This window comes from Marmota flaviventris, chromosome 1, assembly GCF_047511675.1.
Source record: "Marmota flaviventris isolate mMarFla1 chromosome 1, mMarFla1.hap1, whole genome shotgun sequence".
NCBI classification, from domain to species: domain Eukaryota; kingdom Metazoa; phylum Chordata; class Mammalia; order Rodentia; family Sciuridae; genus Marmota; species Marmota flaviventris.
Window position 1 is genome coordinate 23,246,619 of NC_092498.1, and position 27,926 is coordinate 23,274,544.

At 38.9% G+C, this 27,926-nt stretch overlaps 1 protein-coding gene across 1 annotated transcript in view; it reads left to right on the plus strand.

Moving 5' to 3' along the window:
- Positions 1-27,926, plus strand: part of Copg2 (COPI coat complex subunit gamma 2) — a 135,488-nt gene that overhangs the window by 2,258 nt on the left and 105,304 nt on the right. Inside the window, exons 4-5 of the mRNA XM_027950112.2 lie at positions 3,279-3,350; positions 6,246-6,325. Of these exons, the coding sequence (XP_027805913.1) occupies positions 3,279-3,350; positions 6,246-6,325 (152 nt within the window). The remainder of the gene's footprint in view (positions 1-3,278; positions 3,351-6,245; positions 6,326-27,926) is intronic.

Here is a 27,926-nt window from a genome sequence, read left to right on the forward strand (position 1 = left end):
TAGTGATGTTTTAAGGCTTTGATTTTTAATATTCAGATTTATATTTATTATTCTTATTCCACTATTCATTATTAATGTAATATTCAATATTACTACTGAATATTCATATTCAGTAATCTGATTATGGGCAAATAATTTAACCATTGATTGCCTTAATGTCCATTTTTGCAAATTGGCATTATGATAATATCTGTTGTATAGAATTATAATGATTAAGTGAAATAAATATCAAGCAATGGGAATAGTACTGAACCCACAGTAGCATTCAAGAATGATTTTCATTGAGTCACTCAGCAAATATTTATTGCATGCCTACTGTGTCCTATGCACTATTCTAGGCACTAGGGTTATAGTGGACAAAATAAACAAAAAAAAATTGTAGTCATAGAATGTAGATTCTTTTTTTCTTTTCTTTTCTTTTTTGGTGGTACTGGGGATTGAACCCAGGACCTTGTGCATGGGAGGCAAGCCTGAGCTATATCCCCAGCCCCCAACTTTATTTTATTTATTTTTATGTGGTGCTGAGGATTTTTATATGGTGCTGAGGATTGAACCCAGGGCCTTGCACATGCGAGGCAAGTGCTCTACCACTGAGTCATATTACTCAGCAGTAAAAGAGAATAAAATCATGACATTTGCAGGTAAATGGATGGAGTTAGAGAAGATAATGCTAAGTGAAATTAGCCAATCCCAAAAAATCAAATGCCGAATGTTTTCTTTGATATAAGGAGGCTGATTCATAGTAGGATAGGAGAGGGAGCTTGGGAGGAATAGAAACTCTAGATAGGGCAGAGGGGTTAGAGGGGAAGAGAGGGGGCATGGGGTTATAAATGGTGGTAGAATGTGATGATAATTATTACCCAAAGTACGTGTATGAAGACACGAATTGGTGTGAATATACTTTGTATACAACCAGAAAAAAAAAAAAAAGAATGTAGATTCTTTATTATTATTAATTTTATCATTTATTTACTTTTTTGCTTCAAACTGTTTAAAAAACATGAACCTTATGATTTTGTTGATCATATGATCAAAATCATAGAGCCTTATGATTTTGTTGATCCCATATATATGTGTGTGTGTGTATGTTTGTATTATGTATATAAGTACATGTATACACACACACACACGCAAATAATATACCATATGTATCAGGTAGTTTATATATGATGCTAAGAAAACTTAGCTTCCAATTTGAATTCTGAGAGAATATTTTACCTTTACTGTTTTGTAACTGAAAACCTCATCCAGAGATTTAATGAAGCTATATTTTTTGCAAATGGAGACTGGGCAATAATCATATAGTTTTAAATAAAATATATTTGTTCACAAACAGCATAACCCCTCTTTGACCGCATATTAGGAACATTTAAGCCATAGTCAATTTGGATAAATTTTTGTAGCATACTTTGTGTTCAAATTGGTTAAACCTATTATATAAATAATTTAGAACAAAGTTGATTCAGAGTGTCCATATTTTTACATTGGCCAATACCAGTTTTAATAGGGCAACTCATGTTGAAACACTGCATTATCTTGATAAAGAAATTATCAAGCATAGCATAAACACAGCTAACTACATAAACAGGTTTGGGAACATTCATTTTTATCTTTTTTCCTTGTTCTTATTAGAGCTTTATGGAAAAATACTTTTCAGTTTCTACTGGAGTTGACAGAGCCATATGTTCTCTGAATTTCAAGTCAAAAAGTAGGTTTAACCAATTTGAACACAAAATGTGCTACAAAAATTTATCCAAATTGACTATGGCTTAAAAAAATAGGGATTTAAGGTTTTCTAATAGAACTATAAAGTACATGGGCTTCTAGGTATTCAGTAAATATTTATGACAGAAAGAAGGTAATCTCTTGCTAATGAGCAAGTTGAACACTCTGATTTAAATAATTGAAAATTCTTATTATACTTTGTCTTTCATTCTAAACTTTCACTGGCTTTCAATTTATAAACCACATGGCTATTTATCCACTTCTTACTTAAAATAATTCAGTATCACACACTTCTAGAATAGTGGTCAAACCTTTTTTACTTTTTTTTTTTTAAATAAAAACTTTTGCTGTTTTTTTTTTTTTTTAATCAAAGTTATTCTTGGGCTGGGGATGTGGCTCAAGCTGTAGTGCACTCGCCTGGCATGTGTGCGACCTGGGTTCGATTCTCAGCACCACATACAAACAAAGATGTGGTGTCCACCGAAAACTAAAATATAAATATTAAAATTCTCTCTCTCTCTCTCTCTCTTAAAAAAAAAAAAAAGTTATTCTTAACACCCATGGTAAATAGATTGAAAACTGGCTATATTTGATGTGAAATCTGAAGCTCTGAAAAGAGATTGAGCCTAAAATTTTATATAAATTGCCCTTAATGAAGAAATTAAATATTGAAATGGCATTATTTCAGATATTCTATGATATGAATGTTTTGAAAATAAGTGACAGTAGGTTATCTTACCCTTATTACTCAATATGATTCCTGGATCAGCATTCTTTGCCTCATTGGGAGCTTGTTACAAATGCAAAATCTCAGCCTTCACCCTAGGATTCCACTGATTTGGAATCTGCAGTTTTTGGCAAAATCCACAGATAATTTGTTATTTACTTTAAGTTTGTAAAGCTCTGTTCTGAATCATATTTTTAAGGTTTGGGCCAGTGTCTTCAGATCTCTAGCAGCCTTGTAAATCTTATTAATATGACAAATCTGAGTCTGACCCTTTTGGTTGGATCCCAGTTTGCTGCGTTTTCTGGGATTCCTCATAGACAGTTCTTTACAGTTTCATATTTATTATGCTCCTATCATATGTCAGGCATTGTGCTGGGCATTAGATTATAGAAATGTATAAGGTATGATCTCTGCTCTTCGGCAGTAACATTCTATTCTATTAGTAGCTGTACTTGCCTCTTGGTAAATCCTTCTTGAAGGAAATAAAAACAATTTCTACTGAAAGCCTAGAGAACACTAATCTAGAACTTTTAAGTGTAGTGTGTGATACTGAATTATTTTAAGTAAGAAGTGGATAAATAGCCATGTGGGTTTATAAATCGAAAGCCAGAAAAACCACCAAGAGGCAGAATGTTTACAAAGGATTTTTTTTTCCTGAATTCTGAAAGATTTTTGCATAAGAAAATATCCTAAAAAAAAAATCGTGTGTGTGTGTGCGTGTGTGTTGTGGGTGTGTGTATGTATATGTGTGTACACACACATAACACACACACACACACACACACACATACATATTTCAGTTTAAATTGTTTTACATTTTACTTAGGGTGAACACTTTGGAACTATGGAAGCTACAGAAGCCTTCTTTGCAATGACCCGATTGTTTCAATCTAATGATGTAAGTTCTTTTTTTATTCTTTTCAATGAAAAAAACTTTTAATTTGTTTTTCCTAAGGAACTTAGAGTGTTCTAAATTAGGGGAGGGTTGCTTGAAATGTTTAAAATTACTGAAAAACTGTCTTTATAAAACTTTTAAATGCTCATTAAAGGACATGTGAAAATGAAGGAATTGAGTTAATGAAAGTATATAGTATTATAGCTATTCCTCCACAGATCTACCCTGCAGTTATAAAAAACAGTTAATATTCAGTTTCTGCCATGACACTGCAAAGGTGGACTGGTATAGAAGTCAGTGTGCATAGCTACCACACCTGTCAGTTCTTAGTCAAGTTTCTGGAGTACTTGAGGTTTTTGTTCAGCAGGGCTGGCAGTAAAGAAGAGCTGACTATGGAGTAGAGAAGGGGCAGGGGATAGCAAAAGAGAAGAGTGAGACAAACTAATTCTGCCAGCAGTTCTGCATCTGCCTCTCATTACCACAGACCACCCAACCTTCAGAGAGTAATGGCTGCTGCTTTTCTTTTCATGTAAATGTGGCACATATTTCTCTTCTGCCCAATTCTAACACAGAAACATACAGAAATGTGATCTAGGATCTCTGTCTCTCAGCCATTAGCATAAATTGGCCAATCTTTAAAAAAATTTTTTTTATTTTGTAGTTGTAGATGGACAGAATGCCTTTATTGTATTTATTTTTATGTGGTAGTAAGGATCAAACCCTCTGTCTCACACATGCTAGGCAAGTGCTCTGCCACTGAGCTACAGCTACAGCCCAAGCTGGCCAGTCTTGCTGTTCTTTTCAAATGTATTGCATATTAGCACAGGTCATGTTTTATGTTCTATCCCCAGGATTTCCTGGGATTTGAGTCCGGTCATGTGTCTAGATTAATGTAAGGTTGTAGGAGTAGATCCTTAGGTAGATCATCAGTTCCCTGTAAGGCAAAGGGGGACTAATTTCCTCAGACATGAAATGAAGAACTGTTTCTGTTGGCAAAGAATGCTTGGCAGAATTTAGGAATTCTAGGTACTCACCTTTATCAGATTCTGTTCATGTGTCCCCATCTCAATTTTCAAGGCCCTCTTGCCAGTCAAGGTGCTAACTTTAACATAAGCTGCTCCTGCAAGAGTTTGAATTAAATTTGCATTGGAATTCAGCTACCTGCAGGATTTGCCTTCCCATTCTGTGGCCACTTGACATTAAGGTAGTTATAGAAGATTTTTGATCCCTTATACAGATCTTGAGCTGTGCATTTAAAGCTCTAAGCTTATCCTTTTATTTTCCCCGCAGAATAGCTTTCCATTATACTAAGGAACAACTAGTTATTTCATTATTTTTATTGAGCAACTTATAATAAAAACTTGTTTTGTGGTGCTGAGAATTGAACCCAAGGCTTGTGCATTCTAGACAAGCACTCTACCACTAACCTACATCTCTAACCCAACAACTTAAATTTTTAGCAACTTATTTTTACTAAAATGTTCTCTGATGTCATCAGCTTACTTTGTCTTTCATAGGTCCTTGCCTGCAGATGGTAATTTAAATATTTTGCCTCTGTATACCTTAGACTACTTGTGTTTTACCACTGGAAACAGAGTCATTAATGCTTTTAATCAAATCAGAGAAATAATCTTAGTTCATAGCAGGTACTGTTTCCCTTTAACCTCTTTCTGTTCCAGAAATTTAGTGTTCAATCAGGGAAGTGGAATCACTAAGAATATTATGGGATTAAGTATTTATTAGAGGCATGAGACTAGAAAATGAGGCATTTCACACTGTTGGAGTGGATCTTAGAGGGTTGCTGTTAAAAAAGTCATGGAAGGCTGTTGCCTCTGTGTGGCTCTGATTTTGCAGCCAGGTTTCTGGTGGTAGGCCTGATTGGGTCAGCATAAGTTAATAGGATCAACAAATTGTAGGTCATGGTGGAATGAAAAGAATGGTTGGATCAGGAGTGGTATTTGGGGAGTGAGTTGCTTGGAAATAAAATAGAAAGGGATACTCTCAATGATAAAGGTTGTGACAATGGAAGTGAATGATTTTTTTATGGGAGAAAGGACAGGATCATTAAAAGGAGGTCAGGAAATGGAGAAGTCAGAGTTTCAGGGATAAGGTCTATATGGCTGGTAAGATCACCAATTCTTATTAGAGTGACAGTGAGCAAGGTAATAGTGTGTAAGTGTGTGTGTAATTTTTTTTTTTTTAAATAAGGAAGTAACCTGGAGTCTATATGTTACCAGACATGATGGTAAAAATGATACATTTAAAGCATAAGCTTTAAATTCAGAGTGTTTTTAGGGAAGGAGGAGATAAGTGAAAGTTGGCACAAATCATTTATTATTCAGGAGAAACACTGGTATACACTGAAGAGAGGCTGAACATTTCTCCATACATGTTTTTTAAGCATTGTAAAAATACTTCTTCCATGACAAGCCTTTAACACTTTGATGAAAACTATGTCTTTTAACTAAAACTATCAGAGTCTAAGTTCAGAACTCTCTGTAAAAAGACCCATATAACTGAATTTTTCAGTTTTTCTTTTTTCCCAGGGTGTCAAGGCATCAAGTATTTGTGCTTATGAAATAATAATATTCTCTCTTTTTTAAATACCTTTATTTTGTTTATTTATTTTTATGTGGTGCTGAGGATCAAACTCAGTGCCTCACACCTGCAAGGCAAGTACTCTACTGCTGAGCCACAACCCCAGCCCTGGAAATAATAATATTCTAAATATTTTCTTACCTAGACATTTTGTTAAAAGATTTTTTTTTTTTTTTTTGGCAGGTAAGAATATGCTTAAGACTCTCTCTCTAAGTGTTTGTACTAGGAATCCTTACTTCGGAAATTAAAGAAAACATTTCTTTCTGAATAACCTGTTACCTTCTGTAAATAATTTTTCAGCAAACATTGAGGAGAATGTGCTACCTTACCATCAAAGAAATGGCTACCATCTCGGAGGATGTGATAATTGTCACAAGCAGGTATGTGACTACTAGTATCAAAATTTGGATGATATATTTATGAACTATTTTCTGTTCTCCTTTGTTGACTTTCCTTTTTCTTTACTGTAAGGAAGCCTAAAGGAATATTGTGTTTTAAAGCATTCTTTTCAAAAAATGCAGATATCAGCATGTAAAAACCACCCCTCATAAATAAATCATAGAGTAATGCCAATAGAATTTATTACCTTAAAAATGCTCATAAAATATATAAATAGCACTGAGAAGTAAATGAGACACTGAAATAAAATATTTACAGTATAACATCAAAAGGCTACCATCCATATTATATAAAGAACTCTTATTCTTAAAAATAATACCAAGTGATAATTCGTAAAATAGCTAGTGTAAAGGATCTTAATATCTTTAGATAGTCACAAAATTTTAAGTGACCAAAAAAATGTACATTAAAAATTCAACAATTAGTTAAATATTTTTACTCTTCAAATTGACAAAAAAATCAAAAAGGCAACATTTAGTAAGAGAGACTGATATTCTTGTATACAGAAGGTAGAGTAATGAATTGATTCAGGTTTTCTACAAAGCAGTTCGGTAGCATTTATTGAATGACTAAAAAGATTTTATTCCCTTGGCTCAGTAATACCACATCTCTGCAACTATCATCAGAAAATGATCAGAGGTAGCAAAACTGATATACAATAGTGTATGTTGCAGCACTGTTTACACTAGCAAAAAGGATAACTTATGTGTCTTATCATTGATAAAATGATTTAACCATGTTATAATCATTCTATGAAAAATTTTTAAGTTTTTGAAAATATTTTTAATACATCTTTAATGATACAGAAAAGTCCTTGCTAAATTTAGTGCTGAGAGTTGGATTCAATCTATGTATTCCATATAGTCTCACTAAAAATATTTTATGTATGCATATAAAAATCATGGATGGAAGTATAGTGATATGTTACCAGTAGGTTATCTCTGGTTTGGGGATTGCGGCTAACAGTCTGTTTTTTCTCCCAAGCTTTTGATAATTTCAAAATGTCTTAGAATGACCATGTACAATTTATAGTTCTAAAATGTATGATAAATGTTATTTTTTAAAGTTGCCTTTTTAATTATTAATTATAACTTATTTAACTGGATATGGTTTTTGGACAACAAAATACATTTTTGGAAGAGGGTGCTTGTATTTAACCAGCAGTATATACTTTCAATTAGGAAAGATTTTAGCTGAAGTCAGGAAAGCAGATGTAAACAGTGATTTAAAACAAGATGAGAGTTTATTTTTCCTCATATAACCATGAGTCTGGAGGCACAGACTAGCTGGTGTTGGTTCAGTCATTCAACAGTGGCAGGGCTGGTGTCTCTTGAGTTCTTTTGGATATGTTCCATTATTGCAAAATAGATGCCTGAATTACTGGCAGTGCACCACACTCAAGGCAGGAGGGCTACTGGGAAGTGGGCCAGGGAGTGCCAGCACCATCTGCCTCTTTATCAGGAATGCAATTGCTTTTCCCAAGGCAATTTTTAGATTTCATTTGGCACAACTGTGTTATATGACTATCCTTAGGAGGCCAGGAAAGTGAGTATTTAGCTTTTGTAGCCCAAGTATTAGGGGCAGGCAAGGGAGAAGGGATTGCAAATGGGTGTTGGATTAGTCAGCTAACAGTGTCTGCTGCAAGTAAGAAACAGACAACAGTTATATTGCTAGATTCACTAAATATTTGGAAAGTTTAATTAGTCACCTGCTTTTTGTTTATTTCTTTTAGTCATTAGTACTTCTCTGAGTGTTACTAGACTACCTTGAATTATGGTTTACTTCTAGTTCATTTTAAGTGGTTACTAGATATGTAGGTAGAATAATTGTCCTGTAAGGGCAGGGATCCTTAAAAATGGAGGTGGGAGGCAGAAGAAGAGGTTCAGTAAAGAGAGTGATGATGGAAGTAGGTCAGAGAGATGCCATTGTTGTGAAGTTGAAGACAGAGGAAAGGGGCCATGAGCCAAAGAGCATGGGTGACCTCTAGAAGCTGAAATAAAAAATGGATTTACCCTGTTTTAGTCCATTTTCTATTGTTTAAAGAAAATGCCTGAAGCTGGGTACTTTAGAAAGATTGGTTTATTTAGTTTATGTTTTAGAGGCTGAAAATTTAAGATCTGCTAGTCCCATCCATTTGACTTCTGGCAAGGGTCACATGGTTAATGACATCACAGTGCCAGGAGTATGTGCAGAAGAAATCATGTGGTGAGACAGGAAGCCAGAAGGATTCAGAGCCAGGCTTCTTCTTTTTATAACAACTCATTCTTTCAAGAACTGTTTGGGTTCTGAGAGAACTACATTAGTTCCATCTGAAGGTGGTGCCCCCAGTGACCTAACCTACTTTCTACTAGGTCCTAATTCTGGAAGGTTTCACCACCTCAACATTACTACTGGGCACTAATCTGCCAGCACATGAATTCTTGGGGAACATATTCAAACCATAATAACCCCTATAGTCTCCAGGAATGAATGCAGCCCTGTAGATATTTTGATTTTAGACAAGTGAGACTTACTTTGGACTTTTTAACTCATACAAATATAAGATAAAGAAATGAATATTATCTTAAACCTTTAAGTTTGTGGTATTTTGCAGCCATAGAAAATTAATGCAAGCCAGGTATGGTGGTACACACCTGTACTTCCAGCTTGGGAGGCTAAGGCAGGCGGATTATGAGTCTAAAGTCAGCCTCAGCAATGGCGAGACACTAAGCAAGTCAGTGAGACCCTGTCTCTAAATAAAATACAGAATAGGTCTGGGGATGTTGCTCATTGCCCCTGGTTAAGTGCCCCTGGGTTCAATCCCTGATATATATATATATATATATATATATATATATATATATATATATATATATATATATATATATATATAAAGCTAATGCAAATTTTGGGACCTGGAAGAGGGGTGGCACCATAAAAAGTACCTAAAAATATGGAAGTAGCTTTGGAGTTAGACAATGAGAACAGGCTAGAATCATTTTGGGGAGATGGTAGAACAATCCTAGGTTATTAACAAAAATATGGATGTTAATGGCTATACCAGATTCAAGAAGTAATGAGTGGGATAGAGAGATCAACATTTTAGAGATGACCTAAATCATTGTGAACAGAATTGGTAGAAATATGGACACTACAGATGCTGCTGGGGTGACTCAGAAAAATGAGGAAGTTGGAAACTGGAAAAAAAGGGGACTCTTATTATTATAGCGACAGAAAGCTTAGCAGAATTCTCTCCTGAGATTATGTTGGGAGCAGGACTTATAAGCAGTGAACTTGACTATTTACCAGGCTTCCAAGCAAAGTGTCGAAGAAGCACTTGGTTTATTTTTGCTGCTCTTAGTAAAATTTTAAAGTAGAGAAGTAAACTGAGAGGAGATTAAAGAAAAAAGAGTTAGGACTTCATAATTTTGGAAATTCGCAGTCTACCCAAAAGGCAAAGGTGCTTAAATCAAAAGATTCACAGCCAGGAAAGTGTATTTTTAGTGGAAAAGCTAAAGGAGTTACTGCACAACCTTTTGCTGGAACCTCAGATCAAAAGGTCAGAGTAGTCACTCACACAGAACACTTAAGAGATCAAGGATAAGACTGATAGATTCCCTTAGCATCTAAGCAGAAGCTGAAAATAGAGATGGGATTATCTAGGCAAGATCTGTACAGGAGCCTCTTGTGTAATGGAGTGAGTCTCTGTACTTTTATGGTAGACCCACAAGGTTCTTGAGAATCTTATGCCAGCAGAAATTCTATCAGCTTGGACACGAAGTGAAAGAGGATGAAGTGAAAGAAAGTTGTCAACAGCCCAGAATTCTCCAGGCAGGAAATAGGCTACTAGAACTACTCAGCTTTGAATACATGCAGTCTACCCTTTATGAAAAAGGAATGGTGGTGACTCCAAGGACAGAGGCACAAGCCTATGGGGTGGCTGTGAGAACTCTGTGGAGTTCTGCCCAGGCAGAATCTTATTGCTGTTTGCCTGGCTGGATTTTAAAATAGGGACCAGAGACTTTTTTTCTATTTTCTCTGTTTCTGAATGGGAATAATTCATAATGCTATCTTATGGCATTCTCACACTGTATTTTGGGAGCAGGCAACTTGAGTGATTTCACGGGTCCAGAGATGAAGAGGTATGTTGCTTTAGGATGGTTTATATCAAGAATCTCACTATTGGGGACTGGGGATGTGGCTCAAGCAGTAGCATGCTCGCCTGGCATGTGTACGGCCTGGGTTCGATCCTCAGCACCACATACAAAAAAACAAAGATGTTGTGTCTGCCGAAAACTAAAAAATAAATATGAAAAAATACTCTCTCTCTTTAAAAAAAAAAAAAAAAATTTCACTGTTATGGTCCCCTAAAGAATCATGCGTTAAAGGCTTGGTCCCCAGTGTAGCAGTGTTTAAAGGTGAGGATTTGGGGAAGTGATTGGATCATGGGGGCTCTGACTTCATCTAAAATAGATTAACCCCTTCAGGGATTCATATTTGATGGTAGGGCCTAGTTAGAGGAAATTCTTATTGGGCGGTGGGGCTAGAGGAAATAGGCCACTGGGGTACTTTTGAATCAGTGAGATTTTGGACTTTGAATTCATGCTGCAGTGTGTAAAATTTGGAGAGATTTTGGGGTTGGGAGAGTGTATTTTTGCATGTGAAATGGATACAGGGCTAATGACACAATGATTTTTAGCCCAGTGAGATGTTGGACTTTTATTCTACAGAACTGTAAAATAATAAATTTATGTTGTTTAAGTCCCTAGCTGTGGTAATTTGTCATAAAAGGAATAGAAGACTAATATTGTAGATGACCATTCTGTATACATAAACAGCTGTGTTTTATTGCAAGAAACTATAGAGATTAAGGAAACCAGAAGGCAGATGTTTCACAAAAGAGAATATTTGAATAGACAATAAGCACGTGAAAATGTTCTCAACATTATTATCCCAGAAAATATAAATAAAACCCTTAATGAAATATCATACTACACTGACTAGAATGGATAAAATAAAAAGGCTTGACAATAACAAAATCAAAAAAGTCTGCTCTAGTACAGAGTATTGCGTAGATCAGTTGAAACTCACAAATTGTAGATAGGAAAGAGGCTTGGTCTAACTACCTTAGAAAAGGTTTGGCAGTTTCTTATAAACACATACTCACCCTGTGACAAGTAATACCATTTCTAGGTATTTACACAAAGGAAATGAAAACATAGCCACAAAAAAAGACTGTACAAGAATTTCTGATCACTTGTGGTAGACCTCTATGTTATTGGGAATCAAAGGTTCTACTGCTTACTGCTCTACTAGAGCTTGGGAGACAGAGATTGAAGGAGAATAAGTTTATTCAAAACCCGTCTTGGGGAAGATAGAGGCTTTTCTGTCCCAAATCTCCATCTTCAGGGAGCTCATAAATTCAAACAGCTTTTATAAGAGAAGGGGGTACAGTGGAACAAAAGGCAGAAAATGTACATATTTACACAGAATGTGTCATAATTCCTTTTTCTTAACCTTTGTGGGTGCCACTTGGGCTTTGGGTGTAGTTTCTTAGCTTTCATTGAGATGGAGAAAATACTAACCAGAAAGTTGGGGGGGGAATACATTTTAGAGCTTTTAATTTCAAAGGGGCTCTGTTATATAAACTTCAAACCACCCAAATGTTCATCTGTGGAGGAATGGATAAATGAATTGTGGTATACTCATGCAGTGGATTTTTACACAGTAATGAAAGAGAACAAATTCCTTATTTAGGCAACAACATGGATAACCTTCTCAAACATTATATTGGAATAAGAGAAAAACACATAAGAATACAACCTAGATGATGTAGATTAAAATAACCTAAATTCATCTGTGATGATAGAAACCAGAAGTCTGGTGGGTTAGAGGAAATAGTCTAGAAAAAGAATGAAGGGGACTTTCTGAGGTGATGGAAACGTTCAGTAATTTATTTTGGATGGAGGTTATATGGGTAATCACAATTGCCAAAACTCATTTAACAACATATGTCTGTTTTTATTGTATGTAAATTATAACTCAGTTAAAACAATAACTTGAAGAGATTTAGTTAGTGCCTTAAGAACTGAAAGAACGATCAAGGCTTGCCATCGGAGAAAATGCCCGTTTATTGAGGAACAGCTCTGCATATTTATAGAGCCGGGGGTGGTTTGACAGTCATGACAGTTTAATGGTTGAACGGTTTGACAGTTGGCTGTGGTACTTTCTGATTGGTGAGTAAGGATCATGTGAGCCAGCAGGGCTAGTCTGATTGGTGGGTAAGGATCATGTGAGCCAGTAGGGCTCACCATTGGACGGCAGTATCATGTGAGCCAGCAGGGCTCACCATTGGAAGGCTCTTCTTGGGGGATGGGGAGTTAGTCTTTGGAGCCAGGGCGACTCCCAACATTCCCCCCTCTTTGTTATTAAATGAGAGTGGGCGTCTACTCATTCTGGCTGCTCCTTGATGAAATGGGGCAGTGTGAGAAAGAGAGGAGGGAAGTAAGGCGCCCCCACAGGAGGGCAGAGAAGACCGGTATCAACGAAGGTTCCTTGCCACCACAGATCCATGATGATGTCAGTCCATTCGGCATAGGTCTTTACTGGAGGTATCATCAGTAGCCAGGAAGTTGGTAATTCCTGAGGAGAAGCTGGAGTCTGAATGAACTTTATGATAAAGGGAAGGAACAGGCACAGGGAGTTTTTATAGCCCAAATCTAATGGGGTCTCTGGGTCTGCAAGCTGCCTTGTTGGCACAAGCGGGGTTAAGTATTCAGCCTTGAGCGGGGGCTTGGGCATTTGGGCTTGAAGCAAACAGGTGATAAAGAACCAGACAGACGGTTTGAGAAGCCAGGTCATCCTGCTGCTAACTTTGTTTGGCATGACCTGCAGACCAGCCTGTCCTGCACCTAACACCCTCAATTCCACTCTTCATTCCTAGTCCAGTCTAGCTCCCTCCCCTCTCTATTAAGGCTGCTCTTCAAACTCTCTCCTAACTGGGTGTACCAGCTTGCTTATCTCTTTGCTTTTCTCGAAGGCGGCCAAAGGCCAAGGGAGGACGGTGGCCCATTGTTACCATATTTCCCTTTGAGAGCAGTCAGAACTCTACAGGTTTCATGTGAAACACCTCAACTTTAAATACTGATACTTGGATTTCTTACAAAACTAGGAGGGTAAACAAAACACACACGTTCCTCCTTAGGCCCAGAAGGCAACTGGTAAAGTGCTCTCTTATGATCACACTTATTCAGGGGTCACCATGCTCTGGACACCTAAGTGGTTTGTCAGAAGGACAACACACAACGGTCCCACTACCGGCCAGATCCAAGCAAGTAGGGGGTCTGTAAGGAAGAGAAGGGGGTCTGGCTGGAGGGGGCCCTTAGGGTCACTTGCCTTGAATATAGGGCAAAGAGAGGACCCAAGAGGGGCCAGAAATGAGGGGGAGCGTTAGCAGAACCCATTTATGGAACACTGGGCTAAGAACAGAGACACGGGAGAGGCGGAGCTTGAGGAGATCTTGTGGGGAGGGATGACAAGAGTACTTAATGACAGGTAATGATTGTTGGCTCTTCTGATGAAGGTGTAGGAGTGCCGGGCTTAAGCCTGGAAATGTGAATCCACCGGGTAAGTTGGTTATTAGACAGCTTGAGTTTGGCCACCAAGGGAGTGCACATAGTCACCTGAGCAGGACCCTCCCATTTTCGTTTTAGAGGGACTTTTCCCCTGGTGGCAATAGTAAACAAGTTGACCAGGTGTTAAGGAGGTAGGGTTTTGAGAGAGACTGGGGTCAGGAAGGAGCCAGTCTTGATAGCGCCAGAGTTCAGAGCGTAGATGGAAGAGGAGGGGCAGGGCATAGGTTTCGGAGATGGGTATGGATTCTGTAGGCAATCCGGGAGGAATGAGGGGACGGCCATGGCTGAGTCTTAAAGTGGTGACTTCCTAAGGTGAGACATTAGAAGGCTTCTTTGGTGTAGGTATAGACACAATAAGCTGTTTTCTGTCTACTGTAATGGCCTTTTTCCCTTGAGAGATACAGAACCCTAGATACATGATATTTGGGCCTTTTGTGGAGAGGCCCGATATCTTTAAGGCCAAGAAATTAAGTAGGAGAACTGTGTCATCTGTTGAGCGCCCTTTGGACGGGCTATCGGGTATCCAACTTCAGACGGGCTATGCAGGGGCTTTGACCGTGATCGTCCGGCAAACCTCTGACGCCCAGTCTGGAGGAGAGAATGCACCCCACCATGACCTTGTCATGGTGGACTCGCTGGAACCCGGTTCATGAGCGAGAGGTCCTGAAGGGTGGAAGAACAGACAATCCCCTCCCTCCCTCTCTGTCTCTCTCTCTCTCTCTCAACCAACCTTGTCATCTCCTGACCTATGGGGGCCTCTTCTTCCCTCTCTTCAGACTCCCCCTTATTAAATTCTGCACACAAGATTGGCCTTACTATCAATTAGACAATCAAAGTCAATGGCCCCCAGGAGGATCCCTAGATCCCGCAATTCTCAGAGATCTGTTTAACTTCTGCGAGCGCTCGAAAAAGTGGAAGGAGTTCCCCTATGTTGAGGCTTTTTCTCTTCTTCATTCTCACCCCTACCTGTCCCACAGATGAACCTCCTCCCTACCGACCACCCCCATCGGCTCCGTCCAGCCCCTTAGGTGCTCCCCCTGACTCGGCCGATACCTTTAGTTCCCCCCAAACTAGGTCCCGCCCCTAGTCCCACAAACCATGGCCCCTTTAAGAGAGGTTGCTGGACCTGAGGGCATTATCCGGGTACATTCTCTGTGAATGACCTCACGCAACTCAGCGAAGGTTGGGCTCATTCACCACAGAAGATAGTTTCAATGGGTCCTCTAAGCTTATAGCCTCACTTATATGTTATTGGCTAATACTCTCCTTCTTGAGGAACATACCAGAGTCTGGGAACTTGCCAGAGCCCATGTGGATGAAACTCACTGAGTTAATCCCAAAATCACCCTCCCGGGCCACTTGCTGCCCCAGATCAAACTCCCGACTGGGATTATAATACACAGGCTGGCATACAGAGTAGGGACCGATTCTCCGCATGTATTATTGCTGGGTTCAAAAAAGCGTCACGTAAGGCCGTCAATTTCCAAAAATTACAAGAGACCCCATTGGAATTTTTGGGTTGGCTTACAAAAGCCCTTCAGCACTAACCTAGATCCCGAAACCCCAGATGGCCGTCATGTCCTTATGACATATTTCCTCTCACAGAGCTACCCCACAGACATCTGGGCCTAACTAAAAAAGCTTGAACATGGCCCTGCCACTCCCCAGACTGAGAAATTTCAGATGCTCGCCCAGGCCCTGCAGGGTGCTTCCTCGGGTCGCCGCCCAACACCGAAAACCCCCCTGGGTGTCTGCTTCAAGTGTGGCAAGGAGGGACATTGGGCCGGGGCATGCCCCATACCACACACTCCGCATACTCCATGCCTTAAATGTCAATAACAAAGTCATTGGGGCTCTGACTGTCCTAGATCCCATAGGAGGCCTATGGCCAGGGAACCCTCCGACCTTCTGGGCATGGCAATCGATTGACGGTGCCTTGGGTCCTTGTCCCCAGCTATAACGATCAATAGACAGGAACCCAGGGTGCGGATTCAGGTGGATGGACGCAAGGTTGACTTTCTCCTTGACACCAGGGCTATCTTCTCAGTCCTGACAGAATTCTGGGGGCAAACAGTGCCGTCCACCTCTCCTATTGTTGGGGTAGGAGGAAAGACCATCTATCCAAGAAAGACTCCCCTATTTCTCTGTTCCATAGACAACTTCCCATTCTCTCAGACGTTCCTAGTTATGCCCCAATGTCCAGTTCCTTTGCTCAGCTGAGATATTCTCTCTCAATTCAATACAACAATCAACATACGGGCTCCTGGCATCAGTCAGGCCCCAGAATTGGCCTGTTCATCTTTTCTGGCCCTTTTGGCAGAAGACTGGCCATTCTGCTCCACTTGTGAGGCTGACATGAAATACCATACTAACTTGGTTGACCCGATTGTATGGGATACCCACACCCCCTCCACCGTTTCCTGCCCACCAGTTAATATTCATCTCAAAGATCCTAACACCTTCCCAAATCAGGCTCAATACCCCCTGTCCACAAAAGCTCTTCTGGGCCTACAATCTATTATTCAGGACCTTCTTAGCAAGGGGTACCTCCATCCTGCTCATTCCCTTTACAATACTCCCATACTAGCGGTAAAAAAGCCCAACGGGTCCTATCTATGACTCATCAACACCTCCGTTAGGCCCATACATCCTTTGGTTCCCAACCATACACTCTGCTGTCTCAGATCCTCTACACTGCCACCCACTTCTTGGTCATAGATTTAAAGGATATCTTTTTGCCTTTAACCTGGACTGTCCTTCCTCAGGGATTTTGAGCTAGTCTACACCTCTTTGGACAAACCTTGGCCTCCCACCTCCAATCTTTTTACCCCCAGTGCCCTGAATCCACCCTCTTGTAATATGTTGATAATCGTCCCGCAAATCTCTTTGCCCACCTGTGGGAAGAAAAGCACCCCTCCACAGCCTTTAAGGCTACGGTGGCCCTCAGGGACTCCTTCCTTGGGCAGATTTGAAAGTCCTAGTCCTCTCACTTTAAGACTCAGCCACTAGAGAGACACTTACCCCCCCCCACCCCCCCCACCCCCCCCCACCCCCGCTTCCTCTCCCCTCTTTCCGGCCCTGGGAGTATCCGGCCTCTCCAGGAGGGGTCCAAAAAGCCTTGGCCAAGGTCTCCCACGTCCCACGTCCAGGATGAGAGCTTCGACTGTTAGGATTCGGTGACGACCAATCTCTGCAGCTCGAACCTGCCACTAAGGCACTCCTGATTTTTTGGCTCTAGCAGGGACGCCCTTTTTGCCAATAAATCAGTTTCCTCCTTCTCTGCGTCCTCTTCCCTCCTCCTTACATGGGTAATGTGTCCTCTCTGCCGGTCGACTCTCCCCTACAATGCTTCTTGGATCAAATATAGTACCCAGGTCTGGCCCACTTATCCCTTAGACAACCAAAGCAGATGGCCTCTTTTTGGGTCCCTGGATCCCTCCATTCTAAGGGATCTCTTCTAGGCTTTCTTCTTGCTCTGATCCAGTCCTGCTCTCTGCACCCCTTGCAAACCTCTACAAATTCTTCTAGCCCATCTAAAGGGCACTCAACAGATGACACAGTTCTCCTACTTAATTTCTTGGCCTTAAAGGGATATCGGGCCTCTCCACAAAAGGCCCAAATAGCATGTATCTGGGGTTCTGTATCACTCAAGGGAAAAAGGCCATTACAGTAGACAGAAAACAGCTTATTGTGTCTATACCTACACCAAAGACCAAAGTTGACTCTCCTTCTTGGGTTTGGCTGGGTACTTCAGAGCCTGGATTACTTTTGAATTTCTCCCTCCTCACCAGGCTGCTATATAATCTAGCCAAGGGCCCTCAAGATGAACCCCTACCCTCAGCTGTAGGGAAGCCCTTTACAAAAAGACCCTCCTCTGGGCACCCGCCCTGCATCTCCCCAACCTCTCCCGACCCTTCACCCTCTATGTACATGAAAAACAGGGACAAAGTCTGGGCGTTCTGGGTCAGGAATATGGCCCCACGTTTGCACTAGTGGCCTACCTATCCAAACAGTTTGACCCCACCGTCAGGGGCTAGCCCCCATGCCTCAGAGCCCTAGCAGCAGCCCATGACCTCCAGAAAGAAGCACACAAGCTTACCTTTGGCTCCCCACTAACCATCTCATCTCCTCACCTTCTAAAGGATTTCCTCACTTACAAGGGGCTACAGTCACTTCCTCCTTCCAGGGTTCTAAACCCTGCCTCCCTCCTCCCATCTTTTCCCTCACAAGATCCCGTTCACAAATGCCTGGAGGTATTAGAGACAATTTTATCCTGCCCTACCACCATTTCTGAGGGATCCCTGCCCTCTTCAGACCTCGTCTGGTTCTCAGATGGTAGCTCCTTTATACACGAAGGGGTTAGAGTGGCGGGGTGCTGTTGTTTCCCTCTCATCCATCATAGAGGTAAAACCTCTCCCACCCTATACCACCAACCAACAAGCTGAACTCATAGCTGCCACAAGGGCATGCGAGCTAGCGGAGGGAAAAACCCTCTCCCTATATACAGATTCCAAATATGCCTTCCATATCCTGATCTCCCACGCAGCCATTTGGAAAGAAGGGGGGCTACCACCAGAGGGACGGCAGTCATTAATTCCACACTTATTTCTGGCCTACTATAAGCCTCCAGGCTGCCTTCCCAACTGGGAATAATCCATTGCAAGGCCCACCAAACTGACTCCTCCCTTACTACTATGGGGAATTCCAAGGCCGATCAAGCGGCTCGATCAGCTGCCCTACAGAGCTTTACCTCCTCTCTGCTACTCTTCGTTACCACCAGGGATCGGCCCAAAGATCCCCAGCAACTCTTCCAGTTTCTTCACTCTCTATTCCATTCTAGTCCACAGAGTCTCACCAACTTTCCTTCACTCCTTTTTCACCCTTTCCCCATGCGATAAGATCCTCCTACAACAGATCACTTCTGCTTGTCAGATCTGCCAGAGAACCAATACCAATACTCCATTAAAACCTAAACCTTTCCCTTCTCATCGGGCCCGTGGTCATACCCCAGCTGCAGACTGGCAGATTGATTTCACCAACATGCCTCGAGTAAAAAACAAGCCTTTCCCACTTCTAACAAGCAGGCCTCCACTGTAGTTGACTCACATAATCCCCCGTTTTGGGATGCCCACTTCTATCCAATCAGACAATGGCCCAGAATTCACCTCGCAGGTAACTCAGGGACTGGCTCACATGCTATCACTCCCTTGGCATTTGCATTGCCCTTACTGCCCCAGGCTTCCAGAAAGGTTGAAAGGACCAATAGGTCCCTTAAAGAGACCCTCACCAAGCTCACCAAGCTCACTGGGTAAAGGTGCTCCCCTTGCTCTCCCCTTGCTTTATTGCGCGTTAGAGCCTTGCCAAAGAAGCCTTGATCGTTCTTTCAAGGACAATCAAGTATATTGAGCATTCAGTGATACTATCCTATCCATTACTAGAAGGACTCACCCATTGAAAGTCTACATCTGAGGAGTGCTTAGATTCTGGAAGTCTGTTCTCAGGAATGATCCTTCACTCAGAAGTATTGTTGTGGGGCTGGTTAGAGGGGGTGGATATCAGTATGTGGTAAGTTGTATTCCACATCTCAGTAAAACAGATGAACAGTTCCTTAACCATGAGTTGGGATGAAATATATGAGTTGTAGAGATTGTCACCAGGCACACAGTTTTGAAATCATTTGTGGGATAATGTGTGTGTTCGGTGTGGAATGGGGGGTAGGTGATAGAGACTTTGAGATTCCTGAAGGAACTAAGAAGCCAAGTCCATCCATTTGGTAAGAAATATAAAAGCCTGAAACAGTTTTTCTCTTTGAAAGGTGCAGTTGTCCTTGAAGAATTGCTTCTGAGGAGTGACTGCCAGGATATGGTTTAGAATAAGAAATGGAGTGAGACATTATAATCTAACTTAGCCTCCACTGTAGTGAAATTCCCATTCAAGGATCACACAGTGTTTTTTTGCTTTCTTTCTTTCTTTTTTAAAGACTGTAACCTTTATTTTATTTATTTGTTTGTTGTCATTTGTTTTGTTTTTTATGTGGTGCTGAGCATCGAACCCAGGGCCTCACCCGTCCTAAGCAAGCACTCTACCACTGAGCCACAGCAACACCCCCCCACCACAGTGGTCTTTTAATTGCAAGATCCAAAAGCGAATTTCCAGTCCACATTTATCTTGACTTCTTTCATAGTTTTAAAAAACATTTCCTGAAGTTCTATAATTTTGTGGCTTCCAGAAACCATTGTCCTACTTTTCCTCCCATCTCTGATGATCCTGTTTTACTCGTCTCTAGAAGTGGTTACTCTTCTGCCTGTCATCTAAATATTGACATTCTTGGAAGTTTATAGCAGTGCCATTGCTCTTTCCCAAACTTCTTATACTATTTAATACCCTGCACATTTCTCTCTGTGCCTGGAAGTATCCTATTTCCTTTTCCACATAGCTCATTGTATGTATTGACTTCTCTGTTCTTCTTGACAGAAATACCTATCTTTGCACAAACTTTCCTAATCTTGACAGGTTAGTTGTTATTCTCTTTGTTGTTCTCATAATAATTTTCTTTTTCCTATATTCTAGTACTTCACTCTACTGCAGTTATTTGTATATTTGACTGCTGTCTGTACTGTTTCTTGAGAACAAAGAACCATATCTTACATAACTTTGCATTTTTAATACCTGGAAAAGTTCTTTTCCTGTATGAGACATGCAACCAAAGTTTGTTGCAGGAGATAAACATGATATAATCCTTTTTCTCCTTCAAGTAAGGACTTGGAATCATCAGGGCTATCTCAAGAAAGCACTTACACGTGGGCAGAGTGCAGAAAGTGGTTTCATTGATGGGTAATGAGAAACCTTTCTGTGTCTTGCTTCCCTTTGCTTTTTCCTGCCTTGTCTGCAAGCCAACTGACCTGAATTATTTGGATTAATAGTTACTCCCTTTTGAAATGAAATTGTAGCAGACTTTTGAGGAAAGATAATGAAATGATGCCACATCGTAAAACTTCCTTTCTAAGTTGTAATGAAATGAGCAATAGTGAATAAAAGTGAAAGCAAGGGACTTCTAGTTTTAGCTGACATAAAATAAGGCCATTACAGCCCATATTTCCCAGAAACTACAACAAAGATCCCTAGACAAAAATACAACGATAACTATCTGAGGCCTCCAGAAAGTAAATAGGAGCAGATGAATTAGGGAGAATAAACAGTGCTTAATGAATGACTAATATGGTAACAGTGAGTTCCATGCTAAATTATTCTTTATACCTGAGATTTGAACCAAGGGCAGGCTGAATCCTGAACTGTTTAGTGGGCAGGGTCAATAAGACTCAAGAGAGAATTAAATTTCTTTGTCCTGTACTTTAGTTTGGTTGGTTTGGTTTCTTAAGGACCCTGCAGAACATGGAGGAGAATTCTCTTTTTGTTGTTTGTTTGTTTTTCTCTTTTGCTCTCTTATTCCTGTCCTGAGGGTAGCCCCTGCTGTGGAACAACTTCTCTGTGATGTAACAATGGTGATATGGTCACCTAAAATCTTGAGATTAAAAACTATTTCTGAGCAAAGGGACTCCTGTTATATGAGCATGTGTGTGGGAATCCAAGCTGTTATCATTTCTTTTTTTGTCGTCTTTCTTACCTATTTGTCCTGAAGGTGAGCTTGTGTAGAATTGTGTAGTAGCACAGTGAGCTAAAACTCTGAGAGAACCCCATATAAGAAGAACTGGGGGAAAAAAGGTCGTTGACAACCAGAGAATATAGGAGAAATGACATGAGGAGACATTAGAAAAAAATGGATGCCTTACCAAAGCAGTACATGTATGGAATACACCTGAAGGATCATCTTGATAATATTGAGAGAAACCAAAAGCATAACAAAAGCTTTGAAATATGAACTGTTATTGGACTAACACATACAGAACAGGTGTAACTTCCAATCTGGAACTAAATGAGTTGATTTCTTTCTAAAACAACAAAGTAAACATTCAAAAGTCTTTTAATAGGACCTAAAGTTTCAAAATATACTTTGTCCAGGATTCAATTGTCCAGGATTCAATCCAGAATCAATCAACCAGGGAAGTCTGGCCAATTCTCAAGGGAAAAGATAATCAATAGATGTCCTCTCCAAGATGATCCAGTTGTGATTAGTGCTGCAGCTGTGCTTCATAAAGGTGGACACTCTTAAAATGGAGAGAAAGAAAAAGAGAAGAGAGGGCTCAGCAAACTAGAAAGCAATGGATAGAAATAATCCCAACTGAGAATTGAGAGTAAAGATTGAAAAGAAAAATAAAGAGCCCCACTGACTTTGAGACTGTATGAAAAAGAGCATAATATTCATGTCAATGAAGCTCCTGAAGGGGAGGAGAAAGGGATTGTTGTGGAACAAAATATTTCAAGAAGTAATGACCAAAATTTTTCAAAGTTGAGGAAATATATAAATTTACAGATTTAAGAAGCTCATTGCAATTTACATAAGATAAACATAAAGGAATCCACACTCAAACACATAATGAAACTGCTGAAAACCAGATAAAGGAAAACTCTTGAAAGCAGCTAGAGAAAAACGAAATATTACATATAGAAGAACTTCAAAATAAATCACTCTGGACTTCTTATCAGAAAACATGGAAGTCAAAAGACAGTGGACACCATCTTTAAAGCACTGAAAAGAAGAGAAACTGACTACCCAGAATATTAGATAGCACCAGAAATATCTTTAAGAAATGAAGATGAAATTAAGAGTTCCTCAGAATAAAGCAAACTAAAAGGTTTGTCACCGGAAGACCTGCTCTAAAGGAAAGATTAAGTGAAGCTTTTCAGGTTAAAAGGAAATACTAGAATGATCTTTAGAGAAAGGCCCAGAGCAACATCTTGATAACACTAAAAGAAAACAATTAAAAACAATTGCCGATCCAGACTTCTGTGCTCAGTGAAAATAACTTTCAAAAATGAAGGTGATATAAAGGCAACTTCAGATATACCAAAACAGATTAACATGCAGATATTAAAGGGAGTTTTTAGTCAGAAGGAAAATGATGACTAAATGAAAATGTAAATCAACACAGAGGAGTGAAGAGGGCTGAAGATATAAGAAAATTTTCTAGTTATTTAAATAGCTAATACAAATAATAATTTAGTTTGGTTTTTATAATTTATGAATGATAATAAAAATATGAGGCCAAGAGGAGAAATGGAATTTTATTGCTATAAAGTTTTTACTTTGTGTATGAGGTGAAATAATAGCATTTGAAGGCAGTCTGTGCTAAGTTAAAAATGTTTGTTGTAAGCCCTAAAGCAAACACTAAAGTAACAATGCAGAGTTATAACTAATTAAAGCCTACAAAGGAGATAAACTAAATCATAATAAAACACTCAATCCAAAAGAAGGGGGAAAAGAAAAGAACAAAAAACAGATGAGATGAACAGAAAAGAAGCAACAAGTTGATAATTTCAAACCTAACCACACCAATCCTATTAAAGGTGAATACTCTAAACACCCCATTTCAAAGGCATAGGTTGTTGGACTGGATTTTCTAAAAAGCCAGATCTAACTGTGCTGTTTATAATAATATAGTTTAAATATGTAGAAACAAACAGAAGTAAAAATTGTAAAAAGATAACAACACGCTAACTCTTAACAAGGAAGCTGCATTCTTTGTATTGATATCAGATAATATGAATTTTAGTATAAGTAATACTATCAGGGATAAGGGTTTCATTTCACCGTATAAAGAGGACATAATACTCCTGGTTGTTTATGCAGCTGTTAACAGGTTCCTGTTAAACTGATAGAATTGCAAAACTGGTAGAATTTGAAGCAAAAACTGATAGAATTGCAAGAAGAAATTGACAAATCCATAATTATAGTTAGCAATTTTAATACTTTTTTTCTCAAAAATATAAGGCAAGTACACAGAAAAATTATTAAGGATGTGAACACTTGAACAACAAGGGCAATACTTGTTTATTTGCCTGTGGCATCTATGTAGAAAATTGGTAGAATCTAACAAAAGCTACAAGAACTAATACGTGAGTTTAGCAAATTTGCAGAATATAAGATCAATATACAAAAATCAATTACTTTTCAATATATTAGCAAAGAATAATCATAAATTATAACTTAATACTATTTGCAATAGGGTTAAAATGTGAAATACTTTGGTGTAAATCTGTTGGAAGATGTATTACATATGTACACTGCAAACTATAAAACATTGCTGATACAAATTTAATAAGATAGATGGAGAGGTTAATTAGTTATAACTTTAATTAGTTATAACTCTGCACAATATTGAATGGCTCAATATTGTTCAGATGCTTATTTTCTCCAGTTTGATCTACAGATCCATCAACAAACATCCCAGTAGGCTTTTTTGTAGAAATTGAAGGTACTGATTTTAAAATTCATATGGGAATGCACTAAGGTGTTTATTTATGAAAAGGAAAGAATAAAAATGGATAAATTAAATTCTCAGCTAAAAAATGAGATAACAAAATAATTTAAAAGAAGACATTGGGTAGGAAACATAGATCAAAGCAGAAATTAATGAAGAAAATAATGGAAAAATGCATCTAATAAATCAAAATTCTGCTTTTTGAAAAGTTAACAAAATAGGAAACCACTAACTAAATTGATAAAAAAGGAAATAAAAATAAAAAGAGAAAAAGCACAAACACACAAAATAAGAAATGACAAGGAAGAAATAATGAATACAACAGAAATGTAAAAATCCTGAAATAGATTTATAGAGCTCTTTGAAATAAATTTGACATCTAGATGAAATGTATAACTTCCTAGGGAAGTACAAATTGCCAAAAATGATCCTAATATTTTTCAAAAGCAGGGAAACACTAAAGTTATTTGCACTAAGATCAGAAGCAGGGCAAGAGTGTTCATTATCTTTATTGCTGTTCAGCATTGTACTAGAAGTTTATGCAATGTAATTAGGAGAAACCAATTTGAAACATAGAATGAATTAAGGGCTGGGGTTGTGGCTCAGTGGTAGAGCACTCACCTAGAATGTGTGAGGCACTGGGTTCAATCCTCAGCATCACATAAAAGTAAATAAAATAAAGGTATTGTGTTCATCTGCAACTAAAAAAACCAATTTTTTTTAAAAGAATGAATCAATAAAGAAGTATAAAATTTCTTTTTAAATGATGTAATAGAATTCATGGAAACTCTAGATACTCAATAGTAAAGTGAACTCAAAAAAATTTAGTGTAGTAGCAAGGTATAAAATTAACATAAAACTCAGAAGATTTCATATAGACACACAAAACACAAAGGTCATAGTGATAGACCTTCCCATTTACAACAGGAACCAAACAGATTAAATACTTGGGAATAAATTTGATAGTAAAGATACAAAACTTCTAAGAGGAAAAACAATTTAAAACCCCTTCTAGGGTCTACATGATCATGTCGCCTTAAATTCATATTTTTTTCAGTTCTAAACCCCAAAGTGATCTTCACTTGGTAGGCTAGCTCTCTGTACTCTTTTTAATATTTTTAAAAATAAGGGCACTGATTCCAGTCATGAGGATTCAATTCCATGATCTAATCACCTCCCAAAGGCTCCATCTTTAAACCCTATAGTCAGATTAAGTTTCTACCCTCTTAATACCTCACAACAGGTATTAGATTATAACACATGAACTGTTGGGGTACACAATCAAACCATTAGCAATCCATATCTCATACACACGAATAAACTGTAGATGAATAAGGAATATAAATTTTTAAAAAATGAAATTATACATATTATACTAGAAGAAAACATGGATATATTCCTCTTTAATATTCATCTAAGGTAAGGTTTTGTTACTTATGACTAAAATTCCAGAAATAATAAAAGATTGATGAATTTGAATACATAATTTTTGTAAAGCATGTCAATGGAATATAAAATGAACTAAGGGTTTTTCATAGGTCCAAGTTGTGATACAAACAGCTCTTTTCAATTATTGTCATGGTATACTGCTTGACCTTGCCACCCATTTTATGATACAATAATGTGACAGTGGACTCTTGACTATGAGATACAATTGTTTTATCATATTCTATTTTACCTAGGAGAAGGCAGCCTAATGGAATGGTAATATAGCCTATCAAATACTCAGGTGAGATACCTGGTTGGAGATGGGACCCTGTGATTGGTTGGGGAATGTTCCTCCATGATATATACATTGATTTGATGGCAAGTATATGGAAATGTCACCAATAAATACATGAGTCTAGGAATTAAGAAGTGGAAGTAGGACTGGACCATCTCACTCTCATTCCAGTGACAAAATATATGTATCTGCTATGGTTTAAACATTTGTGTCCCTGCAAAATTCATGTTGCAACTTAGTTCCTCATGTAATAGTATTAAGAAATAGGGCCTTTGAAAGGTGATTAGGCCATGAACTCATGAATGGGACTAATGCTTTTATAAAAGAGGCTTCAGAGAGCTGCCTTCCTCTCTTCCATCATCTTTTTGGCCATGTGAAGACACCTAGATGGTGCCATCTATGAAGAATGGGCCTTCATTGAATCCATTAGTGCCTTGATCTTGGACTTCCCAGACTCCAGAACTGTGAGCAAATAATTTTTTTTTTCCTTATAAATTACCCAGTCTAAGGTATTTTATTATACAAGCAGAATGGACTAAGGTGGCATATAATTACCACCCTGAATTGAGATTAGAGGTCTAATTTCCAGGGGACAATGTTTTTGAGGGATGAAAGGGAAGATACATTTCACTCTGGGCTCCTAGTTCCTGTTGGTTGAGGAATTTTGCTAGCACAGAAATACCTGACACTTCTCCATTATACATGCCTAAGTGAGAAGTTGTCAATCATAGGCATCCCACACTCCCATGTCAGAAGATCTAGAGCAGGAAGTGAGCCAGTTTGCAGATCTGGAATTATGATTACTATTGGGTCACTTTGGATTCATGATGTTAGTGAAGGTAAAGAAGGTAACTAATTGGTCTTGATTCCAGTCAGAAGCTAGGATTATTTCTATATAATGGTGGTAAGGAGGACTTTTTCTAGAATTTACTTGGGCATATTTTAGTTCTTTTCATGCCTGTGACAATGGTGTATAGGGAATAAGGAACAATCAGTGGTCCAACTTGGGTATCAGATCCTTTAGGGTATTTGAGTCAGCCACTGGACAAGTAACCAAGACTAGATGAAGTGCTGACTAAGGTTGAGGGAAAAATAGTATAGGTGGTTATAGGAAGGAGATGAAGTTTATCCAGTATGGTCTTAGAATGAGTTGTAGCAGCAAGGATTATACCAAGTTCTACTTATCTTCCTATCTTTAGTCTTCTGGTGGTTACTACCTTGAAACCTCAGTGGTAGATTGGAGTTAATGAAGGACATGTACAAATTTGAGGGGTGCACAGAGTAGACTGCATTAGATGCCTTTTCTGAGCCACTTTGCATGATCTCATCTTTGACTCAAGCTATGATGTGGTGAGCAATTCTTTGCAGGGCTCAGCTCACTCACATTAATAGTGCCTGTGTGTTTGTTTTCCTTTGATGTTCATTACTCACTTGCAGTTCACATTTTACTCCTCAAAAGCATGGAGGAATTGACACTCTGGGGTTAATATTCAGCCAGGGATCAATATCTAGTGGGTCTGAAATGTATTTCATAAAGTTCTGAGAAGAATGCTTATTAAACAACCAGTTGCCTGTACCAGTGACCCACTCAAGAAAACTTTATGTTGATTTTATTCCCTGTTCAACATCCCTGTGCTCTACTTGTCCTCTGAACACATTCCTAAATAAAAGTCTTGTAGTCAAGCCTTTGCAGCTAGGGCAGCCCAAGCAAAGACAGAAGTATGGAGCATGATTAGCAAACTATTGCCCATGGCCAAAGCCACTACTAATTTTGTAAATAAAATTGTATTGAAACACAGCTACACACATTTTTTTAATGTATTAAGTATGCTGTTTTCATGCTGAAGGATTGAATAGTGTGGAGGAG